Source organism: Chiloscyllium punctatum, chromosome 44 (genome assembly GCF_047496795.1).
Source record: "Chiloscyllium punctatum isolate Juve2018m chromosome 44, sChiPun1.3, whole genome shotgun sequence".
In the NCBI taxonomy this organism is placed as follows: domain Eukaryota; kingdom Metazoa; phylum Chordata; class Chondrichthyes; order Orectolobiformes; family Hemiscylliidae; genus Chiloscyllium; species Chiloscyllium punctatum.
Window position 1 is genome coordinate 38684296 of NC_092782.1, and position 20596 is coordinate 38704891.

Sequence of the window (20596 nt, forward strand, 5' to 3'; positions counted from 1 at the left end):
CCCTGTCCGAGTGATTGCACCCATCTTATTTTTGAGCGCTTCCTTATTGCCTCAGATAATGAGCAATCCAGTACGTCCTCTCTGAGTGCAAATATGACATTCTCCCTGGTTAGTAATACAACTCCTCTACCTCTTTTACCTTCCTCTCTATCTCATCTAAAACAATGAAATCCTGGAACATTGAGTAGCCAGTCAATGGTCCCAAATACTGATCCAAGCTCTAAGCTCATCTGCTTTATCTTTAATTGTGCTTTGAAATAAACACACTTCAGTCCACCATTACCGTTGTGTTCATTTACTTGTCTCTGCCTGGCTTTCCTTTCTGAGTTATTGGTCCTAATGTCTACCTTCTCCTCAATCCCTCCACTTGCTGACCTTCTGGTCACCTAAATTTATGACAGTTTTTACTACGTTTACCTGTAACTATCTTTGTGAGCACGCGTGTGTACGTGGGAAGAAGTGAGAGTTGTCACATTTTAAATTCATAGTAAATGTGTGCAAATAAATAAACTATTTTATTTTAAGGCTCTCAATAATTCCCCAATATTCCAGGTAGCAACAGCAGGATTGGCAGCATCCAGGCTTCTGTGCCCAGGACCCATCCACTCCATCCGCTTTTCTTTCTTTTTTTTCCTGCTATTCCAGTTATTCTTTCTTTTTAATGCTGGTACTTACCTTCCAGGGATAGCTTGGTCATAAGCAGCATTGGCAGCAACAGAATCAATGAGGAAAACAGCAGGAAGGTGGCTTCACCCTGATCCTAAGTATAGTGGTGGCTGGTAAGCCCGAAAAAGGACTCTGTTGTGGCTGGTGAACCCGGAGAAGGACTCTGTCAGATGGTGGTGGTGCCGCTGGTGAGCTTGGAACACTACTCTGGCAGTGGTGTAGAGAAGACAGTTGGCGAAGGGCCGAGTATGGGACCTGCTATTGGCTGCTACATTGGTGGAGGTAACATCAGCAAGATGGTGCCTGAGGAACAGTGACTTCAATGTTGGTCGGGTCCAGTGCTGATGGCTCCAAAGAAGAAGGGTTGTGGACTCTCTTTAAACTATTTTTTTCTATTATTCTTAAACTATTTAAAATGATGCCAGAATCACGGCAACAGTGGAAACTTTTCATTGTATTTTACTGAATCTTTCACCGTATTCACTGTAAAATACACGTGACAATTAAATCATTGATTCATTCAAAAGGTCTGTTTGTCTTTTCTTCAAAATCACTTTGGCTCCCTATAAACAGCAAGTGACTTACTGCATATATTACCTGTTTATCTCATTCCTTAATAAAATTACAACTATTCCATAACATCCACTTTTTTCATGTAGTTCTTAAATATAAATACATATTCCCAATAAAGACACTTATAAGAATTTCAGTGGCAGATGAGCTGAGGCAAGAACCTAATTGGGCAATACAATGGAATGAATGTAGCTGGTCTTGATGGTAATATCAAATGCTATGCCAAGGTGCAAAAGGGGATGGAACATATGGTAGCAAAATTGATGGTCTAATAGTTAGCAAGGTTACCTCAGTGTTCAACGGTACCTTGATCAGATGGGCTAATGGGCTGAGGAGTAGCAGATGGAGTTTAATTTAAATAAATATGAGGTGCTGCATTTCATCCTGTCAATTAGGGCAGGACTTATGTATTTAATGGTAAGGTCCTGGGGAGTATTGCCGAACAAAGAGACCTTGGAGTGCAGGTTCATAGTTCCTTACAAGTGGAGTCACAGGTAAATAGGATATTGAAGAAGACATTTGTTATGCTTGCCTTTATTGGTCAGTGCATTGAGCATAGGAGTTGGGAGGTCATGTTGCCACTGTAGAGGACATTGATTAAGCCACTTTTGGATACGACATTCAATTCTGGTCTCTCAACTGTAGGTAGGATGTTGTGAAACTTGAAAATGTTCAAATAATATTTACAAGAATATTACTAACGTTGAAGGGTTTGAGCTATAGGGAGAGGCTGAATAGGCTGGGGCTATTTTCCCTGGAGTATAGAAGCCTGAGGGACAACGTTATGGACGCTTATAAAATCATGAGAGGCATGGATAGGGTGAATAGCCAAGGTCTTTTACCGAGGCTGGGAGAATCCAAAACTAAAGGGCATAGGTTTAAGGTGAGAGGGATAAGATTTAGAAGGGACCTTAGGGGCAACTTTTTCAAACAGAGGTTGGTATGTGTATGGAATGAGCTGCCAGAGGGAGTGGTGGACACTGGTACAATTACAACATCTAAAAGGCATCCAGATGGGTATATGAATAGGAAGGGCTTAAAAGGACATGGGCCAAATGCTGGCAAATGGGATGAGATTAATTTAGGACATCTGGTCGGCATGGGCAAGTTGGATTGTAGCCCCATGCTGTACATCTCTATGACTCTCTAAATAAGTGCTGTTGTTTCAAGGGCAGGTCAGAAGTTTGGAATTCAGCAATGAATAAATCACCTCCTGTTGTGTCATAGCTTTTCAACCATCTACAAGGAACACCTTCCATTGCCTGGATTAGATCTAACAACACTTAAGAATATCGACTCTATCCAAAATAAAGTCGTCCGTTTGTTTGACATTCACTTCCGGCACAACAAACAGTGGCAGCAGTATCAATTACCTACAAGATGCACAGCAAAAACTCAATTGACAGCACTCTCCAACCCTGTGATCCCAACCAATTAGAAGGACAGGGGAACACATACATGGGAAAATCATCACTTGCAAGTTCCCCTCTAAAACCCAAACTCTCATGACCTGGAAATATAATACAGTTCCTTCCCTGTCACTCAGTCAACATTCTGGAAATTTCATCCTAACAGTACTGCTGATCCATGGACTGCAGCAGCTCAAGGTGGCAGAATGCCACTTCCTTTTCAAAGGCAAGTTGGGATGGGCAATAAATGCTTGTCTGAAGTTCACATCCCAAAAGTAAAATAAAAATGCTTATTGTTTTCACATAAACATATCATTTTCTCAATCATTATACATACCTTGCTCCAAAGAGAACTTGTCTGTGCGATCACCTTCCAGACTTGACAAACCTTTGCAGCTCTTACCAGTTCCTTAACACCAAGATAACTGAAAACCTAGAAAGGAGGAAATATATTTAGAAAATTGCCATTAAAGCAACCTAAGTACACTTACTTGTTAAATGAACTTTGTAAAGTTTTGTGTTTTCAGTTTTAACAATATTGATTCTTTAAGATGGCTTGTGAAAGTGACTTAAAACTCTCCAGTAACTTCTGTCTTTCTTTCAAGTAATACAGTATGCTGTACATTGTATAATTGAATATTTGCAGTTTGTGGGTAAGAAACTCTATTCTGTTTGTACAAATCTAATTTTGGTATTAGTTAGAATTACAATGAAATTTGGAATTTCCCACTTTTTTTAGTGTTTCAACAAGGCCTCTTTTTGAATTGCATTGGATCCAATTAATCAATGAAGCAGTTCAAACAGGTTCTTCTAGGTAGGTCAAACTGTCTTTTTGTGTTAGGAGGATATGAACTAGCCAACTTAGTGCAACCAAGCGCTTGTGTGCAACTTATTGTAGAGTACTAGAACTGGGTAATGAAGGAAGTTAGGGGAAGAAGGGAAAGAGGTGCTCCATTGTTTCTTTTTATATAACTTCTTCAGCCTACAGTAACTGATTCTTTCTTAGCCACAGGAGAAGAAGCTAGATATTTGTTAAGTATCTTGTAAATGACTAAGGTTTATTCTATCCCTATGGTTCAACATACATGAGATCTGGTGGTAAGATTAATAAAATATATAAAAACAAAAATAAATACAGAATTTAATAAAATAATTAAGTAGTCAATTAGAACATGCTAAGGATGGCAGGATGGGTGACATCTCTCAACTGCAACATGAGGACACACCTTGATGTTTGTTTGATCGGGGCAAACACAATTGAGGTAAGTGTTTGAATTTCAAGCAAGATCAGCCCAAAGTTTATGAGCTAGAGGCTGAATTATATAAACACTGTAATATATCAGGGAAGGGGAATGTATCCTGCTTCCTTTGCACCAGAAAGTAGTTACACCTCTTAAGATTGGGTTGTCCAATTTGGTCGGTGTTCACAGACAGGAGATGACTGAGAGTGACTCAGGTAAGGGAATCCTGGGGGCAGGAACATAACAGACTTAGACTTTCCAATTTTCCAATAAGTTAGAGGTTCTTTCAATTTGTCTGAATCAGAGTGTGGGCTGTAGAGTGAATAAGCCACCTGACCATGGCAATTTGGGACAGGCAGCCATTCAAGTGGGGGCTGGGAGCATAAAAGGAATGTAATGGTGTTAATTGATAGTATAGGCAGAGGGATTGAACTGCTTTCTGTAACAAAGTGTATGAGTCCAGATAGGTGTGTTGCTTGCCTCGTGTCAGGGTTCAGACATCCAGTTAGGGCTAAAGGAGAATTTTCAATGGCAAGGGAGGATCCAATTATTAAGATCCACGTAGGTAATTATGCATGCAAGGAGAAGAAAGAAAGAGTCAGTTTGAGGAACTAGGTACGAAATTAAACAGAACCTCAAAAGCCATGATCTCTGGATTATTACCTGAAAGACATACAAATTGGCATCAGACAAATGAAATTATAGAGATAAATGTGTCACTCAAAGACTCGTGTGGGATTAGTATAAAATGTTGCCTAGGCCACAGCTAAAGTATTGGATGTAGTTCTGGAATTTATAAGAGGGATGCGATAGGACTGGAGGGGATGCAGAGAATCACCCATGCAGGCAATTAGGTATTTACATGCAAAGCATGTTGAAGGCAATGCAAGCCATCAAAAATGAGGGAGAGATAGGGAGATGGGGAGGAAAGTTCACAGCTTTATGGGCCTTCTTCCTTTTTGTGATTTTACTTGAAATCACTTCAACTCAAGTAGGTGCCTCCCTGGTCAATGGCAATATTGTCCCTGGACTCTTTATCTGCACACCGGACAGCGGCATTGCATCAGGCTCAAATCATCTTATTGTTTATCATCAGCTAAACTCAGATATCAAGTTTTGGTTTTCTGGTAGCTTTGTTTGGGCATCACCTGTGAGCTTTGAGGTAGCAAACATTGGGAAGTTAGGCATCTTCTGCCTTTTAACTATTGTTTTAGTGTATGAAGCTTCCAGCTTACAAACAATGTTTAACCCATAAGGTGGGATAGAAAGCTTGTAGCTTTAGGAAAGAATGAGAAATACATGTGAAAATCCTGAAGAACACATTGCTGTATGGCACAGTGTTGTACCGACATCAGAACTGTAGCATATGCCAGCAGGTTACACAACAAACACATTACATGTAATTGAAGAGAATCACAGTGTGAAAGTCAAAGGAGTGTTTAGTAGGACAAGGATGGACTCCAACAAGTCAGGATATCACCTTAGTCATCCCAGAGGCTGGGCCATATCCAATGAGGTATTTAGTCATATGGAGGTTTGGGAAACAGCATGTTAAAGTCTGTCAATTGAGCCAATCAATTTTGGAAGTCAAAATTGCTTGTTTGGTCCTTCAGGGTGTTGTTATGAAATCAGTCCAGAGGAGTGAGCTGTTCTTAATCCAATCTTCCTATCAAATCAGTCCAGTTGATGGACCACCACAATAAGAGTTTTTTTACAAATGTGGGGACAGGAGCGTGGCACTGGAATATAAGGCTATTAGGAGCCAATCACACACATAATTATTCAAATTAGTTGACGTTACTAACCATCTGCCTTCAATTCAGTTAATCTGGAATTCAACAAGGCTCTTATGGGTCAGTGGTAGGTGTCCCTAACTCTCGATCAGAAGATCCCAGTTTAAGTCTCACTTGCTACATATCCAAACAGGATAACTTAAAATAATTTTTCTTCATTTAATTGAATTCAGATATGGAATCATGAGGATGTATTGGAACTATATGGTGTCAATACTTGCCTCCTTGATCAATTCAACAATACTCAATGAAACAAGTCATTTGCCATCAAAGAATCACCTTCTTGATTGGCTAAATCACACACTCTTTATTGAGAGCACTTTGGTGGTACATGTATCAAAGATGTGTGTCTAACTCTCCCCTGATTTATAAATGTTTGTCCTTTAACCTTGCACAATATTCTTTCTGTGTAGGCGCTAAATGCAATGTCACACTATCCAGCAACACTTCACGGCCTCTGTCGATGCTCAATGGATTGAGGTCTGCGCTGTGAGTCAATTGCACGACCTGCAAGCATGGGAATCAATGCATATGCATGGACATTGGCCCTTATCTAACACCCTAATGTTTTCCTCCCTCCATACACAAAGGTGTACCTGCCAATGATGTAGTCAGCAATTAGTAATTTTTGAGAGGACTTATAGTTCAGGTTGATGACAAGTATGTAAGTTAGCTCGCTGAACTTGAAATTTGTTTTCAGACGTTTTGTCACCGTGACTAGGTAACATCATCAGTGAGAGAGTGTCTGGTGAAGTGCTGGTGGTATGTTCCGCTTCTCTACAGATCTTGGTTTCTTAAGGTGGGTGATGTCACTTCTGGTTCTTTTTTTCAATGGGAGGTAGATGGGATCTAAGTCGATGTGTTTATTGATGGAGTTCTGGTTAGAATGCCATGTCTCTTAGAATTCTCGTGCATGTTTTTGTTTCACCTGTCCTAGGATGTGTCTTATTCCAGTCAAAGTGGTGCCCTTCTTTGTCTAGATGTATGGAAACTAGTGATAGTGGGTCATGTCTTCTGGTGGCTCGTTGGTGTTCATGTATCCTGGTGGCAGGTTTCCTGATTGTTTGTCCAATGTAGTGTTTATTACAGTTCTTGCATGATATTTTGTAAATGATGTTAGTTTTGCTGGTAGTATCTAATGAATCCTTTAAGTTCATTAGTCGCTGATTATGTATGTTGGTAGGTTTGTGGGCTACCATGGTGCCAAGGGGTCTGTAGTCTGGCAGTCATTTCTGATATATCTTTGATGTAAGATAATGCGCCTATAGTTTTTGGTTGCATTGTGACTGCTTGTTTGGGTTAGTTTCTGTGCCACAAAGAGGGAACACACAGAAAAGGCCAATGCTATACGATTGCTGGGGAATAGACAGCCTGTGTACATCTATGCTGTACATTGCATGGGTCTGTGACAGTGTTTCTGGTATATTTAGTGATTTGTTTAATACTGACTACCCTAGGAAGTTCAGTTCTTATCTTTGGTTACCCTGCAGCCGTGTCTCCATAATTTTGGAAGTTAGTTCAGCTAGGAATGCACAATGCTGCACATGTATTTATGAGGCAACTTGAGCACTTCAGCTTGAAATTCTTCTCCCACACAAATTATGGCATTTCCATTTTGTAGTGAATAATGGATAACAGCTTTACATTTTGATGATTTACATAGATCTTTATGTCTATTTTATCATCATAAGGTATCCATCCATACATATGAAGCACCCCTTTAATGTAACGCATCAAAATTAAAGCAAACAAAGTAGGAATAAGTCACGCTACCTGTAGTATAACTGACCAAGGTAAGAGGGAAATAATATCCTTTATATCTCCTGGTTGTGCCAATTGTGTATCACTCTCATCATCCAATTCGCCTCGTTCCAGGCGCTTTATGGAGAGAAAACAATAGCATATGTTGGACACAGTGAAATTGGATATTATAGCAACAACATAAATAAAAATCATGAATTAAATCATAGTCTCTTAGACACTAATGCAGAACTAACTGGATTTCTTCTGCCAGTCACTTGTTGCAATATAAACTAAATGTCTGATTACAGGTGAGCTGAATTTCAAGTTTCTAGAACTCTGCCAATTTGTGCAAAAGAATAACTTGTGCAGTGGGATGGATCAGTGACATTGGAAATGCCTATGTCAAACAAGCAGGTTAAATATCTATTTATTAGAATGTCAGCCTGCAAACCATTTCCAAAGGGATCTAATTATATTACACATTTAATGTAACACAGTACCTCAAAGAACTTTGCAATCACATTACAAACTTAAACCACATAAGTAAATGCTTGGATGGATGGCCAAAAGCTTGGTAAAAGGTGGATTTTAAGGGGAAGGGGCTTAAAGAATTAAAGTGAACTAACGAGGTAAAAATGTACAGGGAAGGAATTTCTGAGTTTAGGATCTAGTGATCTGAAGGCACAACCACTAATGGTAGGATTGTTAAAATAGAGCTGCTCAACACTGCACAATTAGAAGAGCACACACTTTGGAACGCTGCACAACTAGAGGAAATTACAGACATAGACATTAATAAGGATGTGGAAGCATTTAAAAGCAAGAATAAGAAGATTATGATCAAGATGTAGTTAACTTGGAACCAATATAGGTTAGCAAGTGGAGGCCAGCTGACTGAACGGGTCATGGCGCAAGTAAGGACCTGGTCACTAGATCTTTGGATATTCTCAAGGTTCTGAAGGGTAGAATGTGAAAATCTGGACAGGAGACATTGGAATAGTCATATCTAAAGGTATTAGATACAGAGGATTTCAGCAGTGGGTGCTTTGAGATGGGGCATGGTTGTGCAATGTTCAGAAGGTGATTGACTGAGTCAAATATGAAAAAGTCCTCACATAAAGTTCTGGCTGTGTTTCTGAAAAAAACAACTTTAAGTGAAGCATATTTTCCCAAAGGAATCTTTATTGAAGCAAAAGTAAGCTTACTGCAGATGACTTTTGCCTGGAGAATCCAACATACAAGTTGAAAAACTGAAACATACATATGCATCATATTCACAGATTCCCCACAGTATGGCAAGAGGCCATTCAGCCCATTGAGTCTGCACCAACCCACTCAAGACCAAACCACCAAGATCCAGACCCCATCCTTTTCCCATAACTCAGCATTTTCCATGGCTAACCCACGTAAGCCTATACATCCCAAGAACTATGGGACAATTTGGCATGGCCAGTCCACCTAAATTATGTCTTTGAACTGAGGGAAGAAACTGGAACACCAAGCTGAAACCCATGCAGACACAGAAGAACATGCAAATTCAAACCAGTCACCCAAGGCTGGGATTGAAGCTGGGTTCATGGTGCAGTGAGGCAGCAATGCTAACCACTAAGCCCCCATGTCAACCAAGTGACTGAGTGACTGAAACAAACCCAAGTAAAATATCCCTTTTTTTTTTGCTTAGGATTTAAATAAAAGTAGTAGCATTTATACAATGTACTTAAACCCATAACTTTAATAACTTGAATTCATAACTGCTGTCTGAGCTCCAGCTGTTCCCTTAATCAATTTCTCTGCTAGAAAAGTTTTACAAACTTCAGCTCCTAGACACAGAGAATCATAGAGTTATACAGCACAGACCTGAGGTCCAATTTGTCCGTGCCGACCAGATGTCCTAAACTGATCTAGTCCCATTTGCCAGCATTTGGCCCATATCCATCTAAACCCTTCCTATTCATGTAACCAGATTTTGAGCATCTTTTGAAGAACACTGCTAATTTGGAGATGACAACAGTATGCAACAATAGGTTGCTGGTTGAGTTAATGGATGTAGGGCCAGGATCATCAAGATTGAAAACTTTGTCCAAGGATTGCTGAACAGTTCTCTTTTGTTCTTCTCAGTGGATCATCTTGAAGCAGTTAATGGCAACACTGATTCATTCACTCTGGCATTGTATTCGTTATTCAGGTCATTCCCAGTAACAGTTTCTATTGCCTTGTTGGAAGTTGGAAAGTCCTTGACAGGTATTTCTTTGACAAATCTTGAGGAGGGGTTGTATTTCAGTGCAATCTTCTTCTTCAATGTTCATTCACACTCAACCTGCATTAAGTACTCTTTAGACAATTCTTTTCCATGGAATGCAAGTAATTCCCACAGGCCAGTAACATCCACTTCATCAAAGCCAGCCTCCTTCACGAAGGCTATGTTTGCATCCTGAACCTCAGGCAAAATGTCATGAGATTACTCTTAGCCAATAATCATTTGGGCCATAATCTCCACTGCACACTGTTCAGATATGCCAACACTACATTCCATGCATCGGGGATATTGCCAATGTTTTGAGGATGTTGCGTCACCAAAGTCCCCTGACTGATGATGTGGCCTTGATGGGTTTGGAGACGGTAATAGGCCTTGAATGTTTGATTGCTGCCTGATCCTCGGGATGAAGTCTTATTCAGGGGCAGGAAACCACTTTCACATTTTTAGTGATTTCATCAAGATGGATAGGATTACAAACACAACTGTCTAACAGGAGCAATATATTGAAATATAGATTTTCTGTGGTACAATAAGCTCAACTGGCAAGGATGGTATACAGAGTGAACAATATCCAAAAGGGTGCCACCATCATTCAGACTTGCTATTTGAGTACAAATAATATGCATTTCACCTCAATGTCTCACACTGGGACACTACTAGGGTTTAAAATCTCCTGCAGCATTCCGATTGGATGGAGTGCGCAGCAAGTTGTCATATTCCAGATAGATACAAATGACACATGCAGAGCTAGGAAAAGGGCTCTGCAAAGGGATTATGGGCAACTCAGGGCTAAATTAAAAGCAGAACTACAATGGAAATAATTTCCAAATTACTATTTGAACCACCTGCAAATTGACAGTGTAAATAAGATTAGAGAGGTAAATGCTTAAAGATTAGTATAGAATTAAGAGGTTCCAATTCATTGGGCACTGGCACCAGTACTGGAGAAACAGAGAGCTGTTCTGATGAGAGGGGCTTTATTCATACCACACAGGGGACTGTTTCCTGATGAATGATATAACTAGGGTTGCAGATAGGACTTTAACATAATTAGTGGAGGTGGGAGAGATCAATTGAAGGCAAGTATAAAAAAGACAGAAAGAGAGTAGAGGTTCAAGTACAGAAGAAGTGAATGATAATTCAAGTGTGACAGGTAGGGGCAAGGAATATAAGCAGAAGAGTGCAGCAGAAATTATAATCTGACTAAGTAATGATAGTAAAAGGTCAAAACTTGAAACTCCAATCTGAATATATGCAGCATTTGTAACAAGATAGATGTGTCAACAGTACAAAAGTAATAAATGAGTACGCCTTGATAGCTAATGAAGTGACATGGGTGCTGGGTGACCAGGGCTGGGAGCCAATATTCAAGAGTGCTCAAGAGTACAGAAAAATAAGCAAAAAAGAAAAGCAGGTGGGGTAGATTTGTTAAGAAGGGAAGCATCAGTGTAGTGGCGAGTGTTGGTGCAGTAGATTGTGACATTGAATCAGTTTGTGTGGAAATAAGGAAAAGTAATGGAAAAACTAATGGGAGTTGTCTGAAGGCCTCCGATGAGTTGCCTGACTGTAGCGCAAAGTATAAGTCAGGAAACAATAGAGGCATGTTGTTGAGGATGTCTGTAGAATACAGAACAGTACAGCACATTACAGACCCTTCAGCCTTTGATGCTGTGCCAGTCTTTTATCCTACTCTAAGATCAGACTAACCGACATACCCTTCATTGTACTATCTTCCATATGCCTATATAAGGGTCGCTTCAATGTCCCTAATGTGTCTGACTCTACTACCACTGCTGGCAGTGCATTCCATGCACCCACCACTCTTTGTGTAAAGAACCTACCTCTGGGCACAATTGTCATCAGTGGTTTCAATCTACTTATTGACTGGACAAATCAGATGGGTGGGGGTAACATGGAGGTCAAATTTGTACAGTGCATCAGGGATTGTTTCTTGTAGCAGTAAAGTACACAATGTACATGAGAACAAACTAGTTTAGATCTAGTCTAAAACAGGCTAGGAAAATAGACTAAGGGGAATGTCATTTGATTGAAGGTAGCTGACATTTAAGCAGATATTTCATAACTTGAACTAGCGTTTTCAGCAAAAATGTATTCAGATTGGCAAATGTCTTACCATGTTCTCCATAAAGCTACTTCTAGATCAACTAATTCCACCAACGCTTGCAACACTGAGCACTTTAGTTGATTTTGTGAGTTTTTACCATGGATTGTTCACACATTTTAAAACATGCAACTTCACTGCAAGGCTGATGGCTGTCCTTAATCTCTTTGAAGCAGTAGGAATATCACCAAATTCTGGACTCAAAAGGGATTGCAACACTAAATTAGAAATATGGAATAAGAGAACTTTAAAATGACTCCTCTGCCTCCTACTTTCTAAATGGCTTATGACTCCTGCTCTTGCTCTTCTCAGCAAGTTTATGGCTTCTCTGCTTTGACTGTTCTAGTGATAAAAAGACTCCACTGCCTGCTTTCACAGTGACTGGCTCCTCTGTCCCTCAATGCCTTCAAAATGGCTCCTCAGCCTCACTAGTTACAGTATTCTTCAGTACAGTATTAGCTAAACAAATCCCAAGACAAGGAAAGAAACTTCACTTCACCTGTGTGTTGGAGAAGAAGCAAAACAAAATCAAAATTAGCTTCAATGAAAAATGTGCCATAAGGAGCAGACTTCTTGATTGCAGGAAACACTTTAAAAAACAATGTTTACAACAGCATAGGAGGTAATGGGCAAGTTACACTTACAAGAGCCAGTGGATGTCTGCAGAATACAGAACAGTACAGCACTTTACAGACCCTTCAGCGTTTGATGCTGTGCCAGTCTTTTATCCTACTCTAAGATCAGACTAACCGACATACCCTTCATTGTACTATCTTCCATATGCCTATATAAGGGTCGCTTCAATGTCCCTAATGTGCCTGACTCTACTACCACTGCCAGCAGTGCATTCCATGCACCCACCACTCTTTGTGTAAAGAACCTACCTCTGACATCGCCCCTAAACCTTCCTCCAAATACCTTAAAATTATGCCCCCTCATGATAGACATTCCTGACACGGGAAAAAGTCTCTGGCTATCGACTCTATCTATACCTCTCAACATCTTGTACACCTCTATCAAGTCACCTCTCATCCTTCTTCTTTCCAATGAGAAAAGACCTAGCTCCCTCAAACTTACTTCATTAAACATTCCCTACAGTCCAGGCAGCATCCTGGTAAATCTCCTCTGTACCCTATCTAAAGCTTCCACATCCTCCTTATAATGAGGCAACCAAAAGTATGGTCTAACCAGGGTTCTATAGAGCTGCAGCATAACCTTGTGGCTCTTAAATTCAATCCCCCCCAATGAAAGCCAGCACACCATATGCCTTCTTAACAACCCTACCAACCTGGGTGGCAACTTTGAGGGACCTGTGGATATGGAGCCCAAGATATCTTGGTTCCGCCACATTGCCAAGAATCCTGCCTTTAACCTTGTATTCTGCAATCAAATTCAATCTTCCAAAGTGATAGAGTTCACAATTTTCCAGGTTGTACTCCATCTGCCACGTATCAGCCTAGTTCTGCACCTTGTCAATGTCTCGTTACAACCTACAACAACCCTCCACACTATCCACCACTCCACCAATCTTTGTGTCATCGGCAAACTTACTAACCCATCCTCCCACTTGCTCATCCAATTCATTTATAAAATGACAAAGAGCAGAGGTCACTGAACTGATCCATATGGAACACCACTGGTCACCAAGCTGCAGGCTGAATATTTTCTATCTACCACCACCCTCTGTCTTCTATGGGTCAGCCAACTGTGTATCTAGATGGCCAGATTTCCCTATATCCAACCATCTTACTTTCTGAATGAGCTTATCAAACACCTTGCTAAAATCTATGTACACCACATCCACTGCTCTACCTTTATTAATGTGTTTTGTCACATCCTCAAAGAAAACAATGCCATGCTGACTGTCTCTAATCAAACTATGGCTTTCAAAGTTATCACCACAACAGTCTGTTTCCTGTCACTCATCTCATTTAATATCCACGTTGCTACTATCCTTTACTCCATGAGTTCTTATGTTTACTCAAAAGCCTACTACATATCACTTTATCAAATGCATTTTCAAAGTCTATATATGCAATCAGAAGGCAGATCTCATGAGAAGGATAATCTTAGAGAAGGCATGCTGCCACAGTGTGTCAGTATTTAACGGAGTGTACGTACTAGTTAATGGATAAGGTAAGTGTAGAGTATTACATCACAATCCTGGATGATGCCTGGTCGATGTTGTAGATGATGGATAGGCACTGGGAAGACAGGAGGTAAGTTACTTACCACAGACTCTGACCTGTTTTTGTAGCCACTGTATTTATCTGATCCAGTTCAGTTTCTAATCGATGATAAATCCTAAGTGTTCACAGCAGAGTACTGAGCAGCTGTAATGCTTTCGAATATCATTGGAGATGGTCAGATCCTCAGAGATGGTTATTGTCTATCTAGCATGTACGTTACCTGTCATTTATAACTCCAGTCTGAATAATGTCTGAGGCTTATTGCATATTGGCATGGAGAGCTTCATATCTGAGGAATTGCCAATTGTATTTAATATTTTGCAATGACAAATGATGGAGGAAACATCGTTGCTGAAGCAGCTGAAGATGGTTAGGCATAGGATACTCGCTTGAGAAACTCTTGCAGTGATGCTTGAACATGAAGTTATTGATCTCTAAAAAAAACACAATCATCTTCATTTGTGCTAGGAATGATTTCAACCAGCAAGAATTTTCTCCTAATTCTGACTGTCTTCAGTTTTGCCAGGTTTCCTTGATACTAAATTCAGTCAAATGTTAACTTGATATCAAAGACTATCATTCTGGAATTCAGCTCTTGTTTTGACTAAGGCTCTAATGAGCAGGAGAGTGGTCCTTGCAGAAGCCAAATGGAGTGCCAATGAGCAGGTTATTGCTGCATAAGTGCTGTTTCATAGCACTGTAATACCTTCCATTACTTTGCTGATAGTCAATAATAGGCTGACAGGTCAATAATTGGGTGCATTGGATTTGTCCTGCTTTTCATGGGCAGGACATAGCTGAACAATTTTCTATCTTGTTGGATGAATGCCAGTGTTATAGCTGAACTGAGACAGCTTGCTTAGGGATGTGGCTGGTTCTGCAGCACAAGTCTTCAGTATTATTTTCATAATGTTGTATAGTCCAATAGCATTTGTGGCATCCAGTGCATTCTTAATGTCACATGAAGTTACTTGAATGAGTTGAAGACTAGCATTTGTGATACTGGGAACTTCAGGACGAAGCCAAAAAGGCCATCTACATTGCATGAAGATGAATGCAAAATACTTCAGCTTCATCCTTTTAATACTGATGTTGTGTGCTTCCCTATCATTTGAGGATGAGGATATTGGCCCAGCCTCATGATGCTGGTCGTTGTTTAATTGAGCATAATCAATCACAACTGAATATCAACTGCAGCACTGATCTGATCTACCAATGAGCACATGATTGTTCGGATGTGTATATATTGCATGCCTTTTCCATTGTTTGGCAAGCACTTAATCTTGGTTTATATAGCTTCATCAAGTTGACCCCCTTGTTTTTATGCATGCCTGGTACTTCCCCTGGTAAGTGTCCTGAACTCTTCACTGAATCAGGTTGAATCATCTGGCTTGATGGTAAAGTTATAGTGGGAGATATGCCAGACTATGAGAGTATAGATGGCTGATGATCCACAATGCCTCATGTAAGCAAAGTTTTGAGCTTCTAGATTAATTCTGAATTTATCCTATTTAGCATCATGGTAGTGCCAAACAACACACTGGAGGGTATGCTTAGACTGAAGATAGACTTCACAAGGATTGTGTGGTGATCACTCAAACCTATACTGTAATTGACAGATTCATCTGCAACATGTGGATTAGTGAGAACCAGATTATGCACACTTTCCTCTTGCTAGTTCCACATCACTTGCTTGCAGGCACAGTCTGGCAGCTTTGTCCTTTGGATTCAGTCAGCTTAGTCACTAGACAGCATGTTTTGAGAATCAGTTTTGAGGACTTCAAAGGCAATTTCCTCTCAAATGTACACCACTCAGCTGCTGTTTCTAGTGAGTCTGTCATACTACTGGGACAGAATGCTAGAACATAAGATTTTAGATAGAAAAACACTGAGTCCTTAAACTTATTCCACTGTCTGATGAGATTATGGCTGATATAATTGTGGTTTTAATTCCACATTCTTGTTTCTATGCATTACACTTGATTCTCTACTCAATCAAAATGCAACAAAATTGAGTTAATTCAATAACCCATCTTCTACTGCTTTCTAGGAAAGAAAATCCACAGAATAACAAAGCTCTGAGAGAAAAAAGTACTAATCTCTGTTTTAAAAAGGAAATCTCTTATTCTTAAAATGTGTCCCCTAGTTCTGGTCCTATAAGAAACATTCTCCTGGTATCCACTTTATCAGTCCCCTCAAGATCTTAAGTTTCTCAACATGATGACCTCTCATTCTTCTAAAGTCCAAATTATACCGACTCGAAGTATACAATCTTTCTCCATGAGATAAGCCTTTCATCTCAGGAATGAGTCAAGTTAACTTTGTTCTGAAGTACTTCTAGCTCAATGATATCTTTTTTTTTCCAAATAAGGAGACCAAAACTGTTCATAATGTTCCATTTGTGGCCTTGTACAGCTGCAATAAAAACTTTCTTCTTTTTAGATTACCTTCCCCTTACAACAAACACCAATATTTTATTCACCTTATGAATCACCTAGGAACTTGAAGACTATTTTTTGTCAACTATTTAGCAGGACATTGAGAACCTTCCATACCATCAAATTTTGCAATCTTCATTAATTTAAATGGAATGCTGCTTTTCTGTTTTCCCTACCAAAGTGAATATATATATATTCCCATATTATACTGCATCTAACAAATTTTAGCCCACTCACTTGGTTCACCTATGTCTCTTTGCTGACTTTTTAGTTCCCTTGAAAACATACATTCCTATCAATATTCATGTTATCGGCAAATTTAGCTATCATGTATTTGGTCCTTTAATCTAAGTCATTGCTATAAATTATATTTAGTTGAGAAATCAGCACTGATTTCTTTGGCACTGCCATCGTTAACAGTTTACCAATGTAAAAGAAACCCATTTATCCTGACTGTCTGATTCCCGTTAGCTGGGCAATTATTTATTCATGATAATGTTACCTCCTCAACCATGCGCTTGTATATTATGTAGGAACTTTTGATGTTGCAACTTATCAAATGCCTTTTGGAAATCCAAATACATCACAGCTACAAGTTTCCCTTTATCCACCTTGCATAACACCTACTCAAAAAACACAAATAAATTAGACAAAGACAATTCCCATTTTTCAAAACCACATTGACTCTGATTGATCCCATCATGATTTCAAACTATTTAACTTTCTAATAACACATTCTAGCAACTTCCTTGAGACAGATGTTAGGATATTCTACAGTTTCCTTCTTTCTGTCTGTCTCCTTTCTTGAAAAAAGTTTTCAAAGCACTGGAATGTGTTCAGAATCTAAGGAAGTTTGAAAGAATAGAACAAATGCCTCTATTCTCTCTACAGTCATTTATTTTAAGATCGTTTGATGCAAGCCATCTCGTCCTGGGGACTTTCAGCCTTTGGATCTACTAGTTTCCCAGCATTTTCTCCTTGGTCATGGCAATTGTTTTGTCTTCATTTCTTAATTTTTGAGTATCTGTGGGAAGTTTTCCAAGTCTTCTGCAGTGAAGACAGAAATAAAATACCTATTTAATGTTGCTGTAATCTCCTTGCTTTCCATTATCAATTCCCAGACTAATTCCCTACAGAACCAACATTAACCTGAGTTATTCTTTTCCTCTTTAAATTATTGTAGGAACTCTTCATTATTTTTTATTACTAATTAAATTTCCTTTTATTTTGTTCAGTCATTCTTTGCTGGTTCATTAGATCTGTTCAATCTTCTTATCTACCACTAATCTTTGCAGATATGCAGTATGCTTTTAAATTTGATACAATCCTTAATTAATTTATTTATCCAAAGATGATTAGATTACTTACAGTGTGTAAACAGGCCCTTTGACCCAACAATCCACACCGACTCGCCAAAGCGCAACCCACCCGACCCATTCCCCTACATGTACCCCTTCACCTAACACTACGGGCAATTTTAGCATGGCCAATTCACCTAACCTGCACATTTTTGGATTTGTGGGAGGAAACCAGAGCACCCAGAGGAAACCCACACAGACACGGGGAGAATGTGCAAACTTCACACAGTCACCTGAGGCGGGAATTGAATCCGGGTCTCTGGCGCTGTGAGGCAGCAGTGCTAACCACTGTGCCACCGATCCTTCTCAAAGGGTCTTTTGTTCTAACTAGAACAAAGTGTTACTGAGAATTACAGGACCACACACATAAAAGCAGAAGTAGGCCATCCAGCCCATACAGTCTGCACCTCTATTCAATTAGATTACTGCCAACCTGATAACCTTCAACTTTACTTCCCTGTCTTTTCCCTTTAATGTTTCATTCCTTGACTGATTAAAAATCTGCTTACTTACTGAATATCTCCTGAAAAGACTGCAACTTTACTGTCCAACTTTTGAACCAAGTTTCCCAGTTCACTTGAGTCAGCTTTATATTCATACCATCATAGTTACCTTTGTTTAGGATTAAACACTAATTTTAGACGCACACTTCTCCTTCCAAACTGAACATGGAATTCTATCATGTTGTAACTGCTATTGTCTAGAAGCTTATGTATCATGACATCACTGACTAATCCTTTCTCTTTGCATATTATCAAGTCTAGATTAGCCTATTCCCTGATTGGCTATAGAAAGTACTACTTTAACAAATTATCCTGAATCCACTCTATGATCTTATTTTCCAGGTTATTTTTGCTAATCAATCCACCCAATCTACATTTAAATTAAAGTTAGCCATGATTATTGCATAAGCTTTTTTAAGCATTCCATTTATTTCTTCTCACATACTCTGTCCCACAACATAAATATTGTTAATTGATCTATAAACTAGTCATGCAAGTGATCTCTTCATTTTTCCTATTTCTTATCTCTACCCAAACTAATTTTACAGGTAGATCTCCTACAAAGCTGTAGGAGCCATGTTATAGAAAATTGTGCAAAGGAAATAATGGGAAAAACAGGGCTAAGGGTGAAGCAGAAAAATCAAAAGAAAAATACTAGTTAGCTTAACACAAATGATAGCATGGTCTAAGTAAATTTTAACCTGTTGTAACTGACCTAGTGTATAGTACTGATTAGTGCAATTCATCAAAGTCTTCAGCTGATTACTCTCGTTTGGCATCTATACTTGCTGCTGCACTACATTCTAGCTAGTCTTCTGATCCCATCCAATGTCAACATTGCACAAGTGCGGTCCCAGAATGAAACCTGCCTTGATAGATCATGGGGTCTTCATGAGAAAGCACATAAGCCGACTGATCACTTGATGCTAACATGGAGTCCAGTCCTCCGTGCACCACCAACACCTACTGCCGAGGATAAGGTACGTGTAACAGCGAATGGGAATTTGCTTTATTAAAAAAAAGGTTGACAATTCACAAATTGCAATACAGACAAATTGCGTTTAATAATCGTGCGTCACAGGAGAACTACCTGTATGTCTCGTTCTTTTAATTTCTTTAAGTGTCAGTTTTGTCAAGTTTTTTGAAGACTTCACATCGCGATGCTTGGGGACATCTATCACCTTATTTTACAGAGCCCGCCTGATTTATTACTTGCTCCACTCTTTCATGCACCTCTCACATTCTAGCACCATCATACCAAGTGCCATTTCCAAAACAACTCACCTGGATATCCCAGAATTGAGCAGCATCCATGGTGTAGCACCATCTTTAAAAAGATATTGTGCACCTAGACAAAAGCTTTCAATCCAGAGCTGCCCTGCATGGTTCCTGACATTGGGCCAGGTCATAGCATACAATGGAAAATCGATGCCTCTCTTTGTGGGCAGGGATATGGAGCTTCTGTTGATGGGGATGGGGTGCTGCAGAGGCAGGATGTCCTTTTCTCCTAGGCCAACAGAGGATGCAATTCCACTGAAACCATGCTAACATGGACCAGGTTTTGCATCCAGGCCAGTGCAGTCTCAACCATTTAAAAGTATGCACACAGTGTAGGTAGAAGATTAATGACCTTCTCCACTCTGCTACCATCTTCTCGTTGATACCTCACACTTACTCTATCTCTGCTATTGTATCAACTGTTTCCTGCAACATCTTCCCCACTCACCCTCATCCTCGCTAACATCTGACCCTGACTAACACTGACTCTCTTCTGCACAGCCTACTCACCACCTCAAGACATCTCCACATATACACCAAAAGTAACAGTGCGCCACCACTTTTCTCTACTTCACCCACTATGTGCAAAGTTTCCTGACTCTGACCACCTGAGCAGCTGACTGACCATGTCCAAACCCCTGTACTGGTACTTTTTTTGCAGTTGATTACCACAGAGATTAATCACTGAGACAGATTCACATCAGTCTGCAGATATTCTTTAACATCTAAACATATCTTTTAAATTAAAAGAATGAAAAACAGCTCTTAATACAAACAGTAAAGTCAGGTTTCAAACTACTCCTCAAAACTGTCCTTTTACTGTTAGTCAATTCCAGTGAAATTTCACTCTGATCTCAACTCTAAGTTTTCAAATTAACAGATTGCTCCCAGCTTCTTGTCCTCAGGCTATAGAGACATTTTCACAATGCTTTTCCATGTCCACTAGCACGATCATTTCACAATACCTTTCACTAGGCTCTTCATGAGAAAGCACATGTCCTCCGTGCACCATGACACGAATTGCTG

The 20596-nt window shown here is 39.6% G+C and overlaps 1 protein-coding gene across 1 annotated transcript in view; it reads right to left on the reverse strand.

Moving 5' to 3' along the window:
* LOC140466611 (F-box and leucine-rich repeat protein 13-like) overlaps positions 1-20596 on the reverse strand; it is a 155082-nt gene that overhangs the window by 86026 nt on the left and 48460 nt on the right. The window contains exons 8-9 of the mRNA XM_072562059.1: positions 7456-7560; positions 2986-3081 (exon numbers count right to left, since the gene is read on the reverse strand). Coding sequence (XP_072418160.1) covers positions 2986-3081; positions 7456-7560 — 201 coding nt within the window. The remainder of the gene's footprint in view (positions 1-2985; positions 3082-7455; positions 7561-20596) is intronic.